General features: G+C 39.5%; 1 protein-coding gene across 1 annotated transcript; it reads right to left on the bottom strand.

Moving 5' to 3' along the window:
* Positions 1 to 809: 809 nt before the first annotated feature.
* Positions 810 to 10,469, bottom strand: LOC106672060 (the record flags this gene model as incomplete). The annotated part of the gene is given in 6 exon segments (XM_014403165.2): positions 810 to 1,145; positions 1,256 to 1,417; positions 3,522 to 3,941; positions 3,994 to 4,187; positions 4,248 to 4,600; positions 10,363 to 10,469. Coding segments are annotated over 6 exon segments (1,493 nt in total), but the record flags the coding sequence as incomplete, so codon positions are not given.
* Between the last annotated feature and the right edge of the window lie 771 nt (positions 10,470 to 11,240).

Raw genomic sequence — 11,240 nt, 5'->3', positions numbered from 1 at the left:
CTCAAAAACCCGCGAGTGGAGTCAAACCCAGTAAGTGACCCTGTGCCGGTTCAAAATCCTTTCACCTTTCACAATGAAACTACAAAAGCAATGAATAGTCCTTATCTTTTGTCAAGTTCTTGATGTTTTAGTGTTGTATTTGGTTTCGTGGAAGTCTGCTATCTAAGCCCAAGTAGCGGACTGGGTTGGATGGTGGTACAACCTTGTTCATGTGCACTGGTGAGCAGGGTTGATTTAAAAGCGAAAATTTCTTGTTGGCTTTTTTCGTTCAACCTGATCCGCCGCCGAGTGCACCATTCGATAGTGAGGTTCAGATGCTAGATTGCTTCTGTGGCTAGGATAGGATTGGAGTGTGTAAATAAGATTACGGTGACGTTTGCATTGTGTGATTGGATGTGTACGTATGTTAGCAGTGTAGAAGTGTATACTTCCTTGTGGAACGCCAGCTTTAATTGTTGTGATGGGTGAAAAATCGAAAACATTTTATAAAAGCCAACTAACTCGCTCGACAAATTCATTCTGGAATGGATGAAATTGAACTGATTTTCATTACTTTTAATCTAAAGAGTGTAAAAGGATTAGTAAGACCCTGGAAAGCTAAACAACAAATTATTAATGCTGTGTTTATGTTTTCAGTCAACTATTCACTTTATACTTATGGAAAATATGTAAAAAAATAAACACAAGTGTGTCCAGGTTTTTGTCTTTGAGTGTATACCAAAATAATATACTTAAATGTTAGAAGCAGCTTGATTATTAATTATTTCTCCCAGGAAAAAAGAGGGACGTCAGTGATAAATAAATCTTACATTTTTGTCCCCTTGGCGCAACCGGCATCTCTTTTCTCCCTCTTGGCCTCGCATTTGCCGGACTCCACGTCGAAACGTACAGCTTCAGGAGGGCATCGCTGGAGCCTCCAGAGTCCGTTCTCGCACTCGTAGTACTCCGTCTCGTTTTCCGCAGACTTCCTCGCACCGTCCTTGCACTTCGGGCCGGTCTTTGAGTCGAAACCGGTGAAGCAGTCCCGTTTGGACCATTCGCCATTCTGGCACTGTTCGAAGACGAATTTATCGCTTGTTGCTCTCATAACGCCTTCCTGACACTGCAATTTGTCGCATTCCGGCGGTGAAAACGGATTGTACACCCTAAAATATAAAAAGTCATTATTATTAAATAATTCTTCTAAACTTAGCCAAAATTACAAAGCACAACGGCCTTTTTGTTAGAATCGTGGCTTTCTTCTAAATACACTTACACGCATTGCATGGTCTTTGGATTGAAATATTGAAGCACACCGCATGGCGTCAAGACTTTCTTGTGGTTGATACACTTATAGTATTTGTAGCAATCCGATTTATCAACGTAAACATGATTTTCGAGGCAGGATGTCTCGCTGCACTGCGCCTCATCCTGGAACCTGTAAAAAGGACGAAATAATAAATTACACAAGAGTATAATATTATTATACTAACACATACTAACTACAATAAATATTATTATACAAAGGGTTTCATATAATTTTTTACATATTTGTTACAATATGTATTTACATTGACAGTGTATGGAACAATAGAAACAAAAATCTGGCCTGTGAGGCCATTGCTGTACTAACTCTATGTAGAAGGATTGGTTTAGGGGTGAATAGATTATGAGACCACTGTCTTCTTATACGGCATGAAGAATTTATAGAAGAATTAGGGTGGGGCGTTGACGAGAGGGCTTAAGCTAGTGGGCTGGAGTGAAAAGAGTGTTTGGGCCTTGGAAAAGAAGTTATGTTGTGCAGGTGTGTTTAAGGGGGTGTTCGTATAAGGGAGCGAAGAGGAAGACTTTGGATTGAAAGTATGGGATTCTCCGGATGTTGGTAGGTGTGGCTGAGCTTCACAGTAGCTGAGGTTCACACGACTCCTTAAGTCCAAATAAAAACCAATCATAAACTAATCAGACGATTAGTATTTTGTTGCATACTTTCCCTTACAAGTCAAATCTGTGGTGTCCGTATCTCCAGTTGAGTTCTTGTTGTTGATTCTTCGTAGTTTAGAGTATGGCAATGTATGCGGGCTTTCCAAGTAGAACCTAAGGTAGAGGAATTTTTAACGATAGGTTGGTTATTTATGTATACTGGTGACAGGTTCGTCAAAGCAATACTGCTNGGACATGCAACTGCAGATGTTTCTGTCTCTCGGAAAAAAATTAACAGCAGGAACAATAACTTCAGACTTAATCCGTCAAAGACCAAGAAAAACAGCACCGGCCAAATCCCTTCATGGTTTCCAAATGGGTTTCGGTCTGCGAATATTTATGCTGAACCGGCACAAGGTCTCTTATTGGGTCTGCCTCCATAAACGAGTTTTGGCATTGCGCCTTCTTCGGTGAGGAACCTCATTTTTTGCACAACGCAAAAAATGCGTTTCAATAACTCAAAAACCCGCGAGTGGAGTCAAACCCAGTAAGTGACCCTGTGCCGGTTCAAAATCCTTTCACCTTTCACAATGAAACTACAAAAGCAATGAAAACCAAGAAGTCAAAAACAACACCAACTAGCGATTTCAAGGTTAGACGGAACATAAAGACTAGAAAAGACTAATGTATATGTGTTTCCCTAGCAGAAATTAGTAATGATGTATGATATAACTACAAGGCTATATAAATGTTGATGTTGATTGTTTTGAGTTGTTTACAATTTCTTTTCTTCTTCGGCGTGCAATAGCCCTTTAACAGCTGTTCCCTATTCCGTACCTATAATACACCGTTTCGTCCTAATGAATTAAAGAATTGGATTATAAGCCCTAGCTGTAGTGGTTGTATTTCTTTTTTTGCATTGCGGTCGAACACATTTTCTTCTGATAGTAGGTAGGTTTCCAGAATCTAAATACATCGTGTTGAAGCACCAATATCAAGTACCCATTTAGCCTGCAGTACATCAAGAAACCTGTTATTCTGAGTCTTGTCCTGTGTCTATGGATGCATTCTGCAGTAGTTTTTTTTTTTTCAAATGTCGCAAGGAGGCTCTTGGATAATTGGGTCTATTGATAGCTTCACTCTAGACTTATTTTTTTGCAAGATGCTCTTCGATTAGTGTGGATTCACTACGCTACACAAAACGTTCGGGCACTATCATTCATTACATCAAGTTCTCAAGTGCTAAACCACACTAAACAGTCATTTTTAACAGAAAATGCATTTTCTCTTATCGCCAATTACCAAAATAAATAATAATTATCTTAGGGGGCGTCGGTGGCCGTAGTTAAGGTGTTGACACGGCGCTCATCACTGTAAGATAATGGTCCCTGCATTCGAAACAGACATACTTACAAATGGAGTTTTTCTCAAAAAACACCGCATCACTAGGGTTGATATGATCTCTGCAGTTGAACCCTCATAAAAAAATAGTAATAATAATTATCATACTCGCCTTGTGGGTAAAAAGATTAGTATTATTTTAAGTAACGGATAAAGGAAAAACAGTATCATGGAGAGTGCCTGTTTTTCGTGTAGGCCAAACTGCAAAAAGTTTTACTTACAGACACATTTTCATGTGAGCGTCGAAAGCCTGATATTTGGGGCAACTCATGGTACGCCATTTCCCTTTGACACATTTCTGGAACTTGGAACAATCCGAATCAGGCTGTAGGGTGCCCTCTTGGCATTGCTGTCCGTAACCGCTGTAGTCTTCGTACAGGGCCAACAGAACGCAGCTGCCCTTTTTCTGGTCGTACTTCTCCAGAAACCCGCAGCTCGTAGTCTTCAGTTTGCCGTTTTCGCAGACGTGGTATGATTTGCAAGTGGGATCGGCGCAAAGAGAATAATTTCCAGAGCACTGGTTGTTCGCAGGGTGGCAGTACACGTTAAAAAACCAGTCGCACGAGCCTGTCGCCGAATTGAATATCTTTGCCAGGCCACAGGTCTTCTCGACGAACTCGTTACCATCGCATTCCTTGTACCTAGAACAAAAGATATTTAGTCAAAGCTAAAAATCGGTGTCGCGTGGCATACTTATGACAGCTCCCATCGACAGTCTGCTTCAATCCAGGATCGCATTTTGAACAGCTTCCAAAAACGCATTTCTTTGCAACAAAATCGAAGGTCCTTTGGAACCCGCAGCTTTTTCGAACCCATTTGCCTTTTACACACACGTCATAACTATTACAATCTGCCGCTCTGATTTCTTCTCCCACGCATTCATCACCCTGTACGTACAAAACAAAAATGTTTATAATTTTTTTAAAATATATTTTTCTATGCATCACCTTCGGGCATGAAGCTAAAAACTGGCATTCTTCCCCGTTGAAAGAGTACAGGAACGGGCAGTATTCGACTCTGAGCCGATTGCCATAGCAGGAATAATAGGCCCGGCAACTGGTCGGGTGGTTGTAGAGCAATCCGTCCTCGCATTCCGACGCCCAGTCTTTGCAGTTGACTTTCCAGAACCATTCGCAGTTCAGGGTCTCGTTGCTGAACTTTTTCCCGAAACCGCACTTCTGCAGTGTCGTCGTCCCGTTTTCGCAGAAGGTGTAGTAAGAACACCTGCCCGGGACAGGTGTCTTTTCCCCTTCGCGGGTGCAAGCCTGGCCAGCCCAAGCGGACACGGCCAAAACTGAAACTGTCAGACAAAGAACGGTAAACATTTCACAGACAGTGGATTTTAATAATTAGTGTCAGAATAAAAACTAAAACTGGGTGGCTTGTATGTGCGTTTACTCTAAAGTTACTGTTTTCCATCTTTGAAACGTCTTACATAAAACGTCTTTCAGTTTTGTCGAACTGAGTCCGTCTATTCTCGTCGGTTTACGTTTTACTCAAACGCGTTTCGGCGTTACACCATCTTCAGTCGTAAACTGCTCAAAAATGAATAGGGATATTGCTAATTTTGTAGTAAATACTTTCCCTAGCATTTTTATTTTATAATTATGATAAATTGGATTCAAATTTATTAGAAATTATTATGTTTTGACAGAAGGAAAATTTAATTAAACGATTTTAAAAAATAACTAAAAAAGGTTTTCATTATATAATTTTGTTAATTGGTTATAATATTTTTTTAAACAAACAATACCGTGAATAATGTTCTGTATAATCTTCTTATTAATAAGGTTGTCACTAATTTCATAAGGAATTTCCCTCCATAGATGTTGCAACGCTGCAAAGTTGTTGGCTGTGGATAGTGATCGGAAAGCCTTCTCTGCAATGCATCATGTGCTCAATGGGATTGAGGTCTGGAGACAATGGGAGAAGGGGTAGATGGGAAATTCGCAGGTTTTCTAAACATTGAGGACAACTCTGCCTCTTATAAGGTTGGCATTGTCATCCAGAAATCGAAAATCCCCACGGAGCACGAACTGGGGCATGGTACGCATTCTCTGTTCACGGTAGATTCCTCGGCGCCTGCTACCACTATACAGACAGAAACGTGACACATCAGTAAACATAACAGCATTCAAATTGGTTCCCTTCTAGGCCCTCGCTGCAACATATTCTTCCCTCAGAGGAGCCGTACCTTAATGATTAAGGTCCACGTGAAAAAAGAGAGGTAGATTCGTGTTGTAGAATTTCGTGTGGCTTGGGTGTATCCTGCAAAGGTGAGCCTGGGCCTCGGCATGCCCTTTTCTCTCAGTCCCATTTCCGGGACTGTGCAGTGGGTGCTCCTAGGAGACTCCAACAATCCGTTCCCAACCTTGGTTGCAAGGGGGGGTTTCCAGGCACAAAATAATGGCATAGCCTTGAGTACTTGGCACACTCTCTGAAGCACAAGGTGTTCTGTTTCCTGGCGCACATGATCTCCTTAAGACCCTCTCCGTGCATTTGCATCATAGGAGCAAGAAAGCGTGCGAGGATGCAAAGACTACGCCTACCTAGGCCTTCGAAATGCGTTAAGGGACTTGTTGGCTTGCAAGCTAGCCGTGGACGGGGGTGCTTGATCAGCGGCACACGTGGGTTAGCGTACGATATCTGTTTCCATAGACGAGGGAGGGTGCATAACCAGCTGTACGGCGGGATAGCACAGTTCTTCAGTTCCATGCCCGGTAGCGTGCTATGTGGGAATGGACCCGTCGTTGGCCATAGGTGAGACCCCTGGCGGGTAGCTAGAGAAGAGTCTGTTGTTCGGTGTGCCCGCATGGGCTTCCTTTATCGAAGGCAGTCTCCTATAGGGGGTGGTTAAAAATTCCACTTTAATGAAACCATGGCCGGAGCATATTCGGTAGTTCGACGCTGACGGGGCCCCTACACTCAGGGTGATAGAGTGGTCCTCTCCATCTAGGGAGCGCATTGAGAAACCAGCTGATGCATTTCAGCCCTTTCGGATATCCCTTTACGCGCAGCATACGGTTGAGTGCACAATGTTATCTCACCCCTTTGGACGGACAAGCGGGAGAAGTCAGCATGTCTATTTGAATAGTACACGGCTATAGTTGGTGGCTTCTACACCGAACCTCACGGTGTTCACACCACCAACCGTGAGCTGACGTGAGTTGCTCCTAACTTGAGAAACTAAACGTGTGATAAGGCCTATTTTCCAGGTGCGCACGTTAAAGATCCTCATTTCCTAAAGACTTTGCGGCCCCCAATGGGAAACGTATGCACCATATTCTCCTGAGCTGCTGTTGGTTGGCTGTTGCTGCAGGTCGTGTCAAAGGGGCGATTACGATGTGGCGCCTTGTCAAAACATCTTGTACTTCATTTAGGATTTTGCCGGCACTATGAAAAGTGCTTGCAGCAAAGACAATGTTTCTGTCCTCATTTAGCGTCGTAATGCGCTGAGATCCAATACCAGGCCTCATATTGGCACTTCCAGTCACAAGAAATCAGGCTGAAGCCCAGGAGACTAATCTCTTACAAAAGCGAACTAACTGCCTCTGCGATATTCACTTGGCCTGCGAAATTCTGGTTCAAGATGATGCCTTAAAGGTTAAAGAGAATACCATTGGATTAAAATATGATTGATGAAAAGACGAGAAAAGGTGCTTGTTTACTATACTGTGTAAATCCGTTATTAAAAAAGAGGATTAACATTTGTTTGTTTTTGATTTGTATTTTCTATTTTGTTTTATCTAGCATCTATCTAGATAGGGATATCTACAATATATCAGTTAATAGAATAAGAATAAATTACAAATATCCCTATTCGTTTTTGAGAAGTTTAGATGGACCCAATAAAAGGTCGGTTCGACATTTGTACAACGACACGCAGACCAATCACCGACATCACGATGACATACAAATACGTTTAAAAAATTTTAACTGAACATCTAAAGAAAGTCGAACCAGTTACAAGACTGATATGGAATCCTTGAAAGTTTCAAAAGCCTCGAGTGGTCGTAGATAAAGTTTAAGTGAGACCGTTATCAATCACTAAATCCCGTTTATTTTGGGCAGTGATTAATTTCGGCGTTTTTGATTTTGGGCGGAGCCCGGTACTTTTTCTGATGGAAATTTATCACTTCTCAAGATACAAATGTCGATAAGATAGCAAATTGTGCAAAACGTCTTAATAAGAATATTTTATTGTAACTTACATTCCGCATTTTTGTAATATTCATTGATTGTTCAAGAAAATCCAAACAAACAGATTCAACATATTTTTAATTAGATGGAAATGAAGTTGAAGAAATGTTTAAATTTAAGTTTTACTTGAAAAAATGAAGCATTGTACAAGCAATCAAACTCATTAGGGAAGTACATTACGGTCTTTCAAGCAGAAATACATGCCATCAATGCTTGTGCCTTAGAAAATCTTAAAAGAGGTTACACCGGCAAAAAATTCCTCATATATCTGATAGCCAAGCAGCCATGAAAGTATTATTATGTAAAAGAATCACACCAAAATTAGTCAGTGAATGCATCTCCAAAACCTAGGGAAACACAACCTAATGATATTTTGCTGCCAGGGCACAGGGGACTTTTGGGTAACGAGAAAGCAGACAGACTGGCCAGAGGAGGATCTGCAAGACCATACATAAGCCCCGAACCTATACTTGGATAACAAAAACAAATATAGAATCCTCCCGCAGAATGGATCCAAATAAAACCAAAGTAGAAGTGGATAAACTCTAGTAGCGTTAGATACAGTAAACTTATGATGAAACAACCCTCACCAAGACCGGCAAACTCACTGCTGCAATTGGAGAGGGCTAGACTCAGAGGAGTGATAGGATTATTAACGTCACTGGCATCTGAGAAACATCTACACAACATGGGCATATGTATGGTATATATGATGATCCCATCTACAGATTAAGCAATGAGAAGGAGGAAACAGCCACCATATCATCTTCGAATGTAGATTTAACCTAACATACAGAAAAAACCTAGGGAATGAAATTGTAGCAGCAACAGTCAATTACCTGATACTTCTAAGAAGGATTGAGTCTATTGCAAGGAACTAAGAAACTATGAAGGCACAATAAGCCAGAAGGCTGCAGTGCCTAGGGAGCACACTTCCTAATATCCTCATTACCACCACCATCACCATCATCAAGCATAGATAAAACTTCAAAAAATTCAGCTTTCAATCAATTTTAAGCAGCAAGCCACTAACAACTCTGACAGTTTCCAAGTTGGATAATAAATTATTAGCTTACAGATCTTGCAATTTTCAAAACTTCCATTAAACAAACCTTGTTCTGATGATTGAACATTCAACTTCCTCTCTTTGACAAATTCAAACTTAATAAACTAACCCAAATCTTATTTTCTAAATGTTTGATCAATGAGTATCTTATATTGACTTAAGAATGAGAAACATTATCGTTTTTAGTTAATGAAGGACAAATTAATTGACCTGGGCCCCAATTTTGGCTTTATCTCCAAAGATAACAAAGTATTAATTTTTTCAAATTAAGAATATATATTTTTAAATATACACTACTTTATCCATTTATGTTTTAGCGGTCAATTGACCAAGTTACTTTTTTCAATTAATTATTCTTTTTATGTAAAGTTTTTTGGTTGAGATAAAAAGTCAGTGCTATGAGCGGGATTCAAACCCATGACCTTCGGCTAAATACGCCGCTCCTGCACCACTTGAGCTTTTGTGACTTCGATCCTCTCAGACACCAACTCTCCATCAAATTTCAAATTTTCCCTCTTTTTGCCATATTCTTACTTTTTTATTTTTCAATTTTAATTAAATTTTTTTATGTTTTAAATATTCATTTTGCTGTGCCTTGCGGCTATGTATCATCTATCAACTATATCACTATTTATCACTATTTGCCTATCTATTTCTCAATTTAGAAAGCAAACTTTACACAATTATTAATTAATGATTTATAAAAGCCCAAATCTACACATTCATATGCATGTGTACAGAATTGAACCTATCACATCTAGCAGTCCTCCAATTATTACAGCTTTTGTAATTTACAATAAAATTGTAGCAGGCCTCGAAAATCACCCACCCCGGGTGTTAACAGAGTTTGGTCTTATCCATCCAGAGACCGTGGTTGGGATCCAGGTCTATCAGCAGCTCCCAATATAATCAGTCTCCCATTCACACTCATTCTTAATTAATTTCTTTTTTATTTACATGCTATTCACTCAGGGTAGTGGAGTACTATTTCTCTGTCACCCTTTACACATATCACATAATTAACCTAATTGAGGGTCGATGGGGTACTTAATATTTTGCCATCGGCCACACTGCTCCCTCAATTACACATTCAAGCGAATAAATACATTCACTCTCAAAACTCACTAAGCGTACTATATACAATTAAAAACAAGAATTGGAACAGGACACCCAATTATATGCTACCCTGCTCAATCACAGTTCTCCTACCAGGTAGTGTTCCTTCTTGCTCTCTATATAGAGCCAAGGAATTGTGCTCTTTAATTCACGTTAAGCAAAATTTCTCTACATCGGGCTTTGGCCCAATAGTAAGTGCCTGTGTCAACTTCGCATGGCCTTTTCTTAATTGGATTAAGATCGACAGAGCTCTGACATGAAAGCTTCCATCAATGCTGCCATTTTCTATTACATTTTTAGCAAGGACCATCGTGGTGGTTAAGTAAGGAGGTTGGGATGTCCCATCCTTAGCCATCTTGCTTTTCATTACTGTTCAAACCTTATGTGTCCTGGAAACCAGACAAGAACCACCTTTTTGCCGAAATGCTCTAATTTGTGGAGTTTCCAATAGGGGCACCATGAAAAAGTCAACGGACTAATTATCTTTAGTAATTATGGTGTTTAAAAAATCATTGGAAATTTGTACTGCTCAGAACGGAAGAGTTGAAATTGGGCCGATTATTCCAAATTCATTATTCAATCAATAATCATTAATCATAATATGTATTTCTATAAGGATAGACAGTTTCTTTTCTTTTCTTTTTTTGGCAGGGGAACATTTAAAAATATTAAATACTTACGTACGACCAGCACTGCCTTCATCACCATGTGGCAGATACGTTTGAATTACGCCCGTCCACTGATTTCTAGCCGATGACTTTTAATCAAGTTTCTTTTTTTTATAAATAAATAAATTCTGGGCAATGATAAGGAAGGTGGGGACATCAAGTGCCCACTCCAGTTTGATTTGAAAGGCGGTCTTATGAAATGCTAACAGCATGCTGTAATTAGATGCATACTTGAGCACATAAAATTGTTAAAAGTTAATTCCGAGCCTAAAGTTAAAACCTGAAGTAAAATAAACGGTTTGCTTTCCCTCCAGCAATTTGTAATCACTAACATAATCTGTGTCCTCTCTCATTGTGATATGCCAATTTTATTAATCCCTGACTCAGTATAGACCACCCTTGGGAACCACAGATTAAACATAATAGAAATAAAAATAAAAAAAACTTCACTTTTAAAAAATAAACTTAAATCTATTTAAGTTAAATAGATTTGTAAAAAAGTGGGAATCAAATTGAATAATCTGATAGCAATTCACTAAATTGCTAATTGTTAGAAAGCCTTTCATAAGACTGCGACATGCTATTTCAATTTGTTCATTTATTTGTTTTGATGAGCATATTTGAGATAATCCCAAAGGGTCATTGACGTCTCTCATTTTGTAATAAAGAACACGGTTTCAGTCGTGATCCAGACTTTGACCGTGGTGGACGTGTTTTGTTCGGAGCTCCCGGGGATTAGTGTGGATTGAGGCATTTATAAATAGCTTCTTATCGTATTTGTTACGACAAAATTTTTTGAATTTATTTCAAAGAAAAGCGAGTATTTTATAATTTAGGAGATCTTCTTTATTTTATTATTTTAATTTTATATTTTTGACATTTTATGAAAC

The sequence above is a fragment of the Cimex lectularius genome, unplaced genomic scaffold (assembly GCF_000648675.2).
Source record: "Cimex lectularius strain Harlan isolate CLEC.00 unplaced genomic scaffold, Clec_2.1 scaffold573, whole genome shotgun sequence".
Taxonomy (NCBI): Eukaryota; Metazoa; Arthropoda; class Insecta; order Hemiptera; family Cimicidae; genus Cimex; species Cimex lectularius.
Note: the sequence above shows the minus strand (reverse complement) of the source record. Positions and strands in the feature narration are given on the sequence as shown.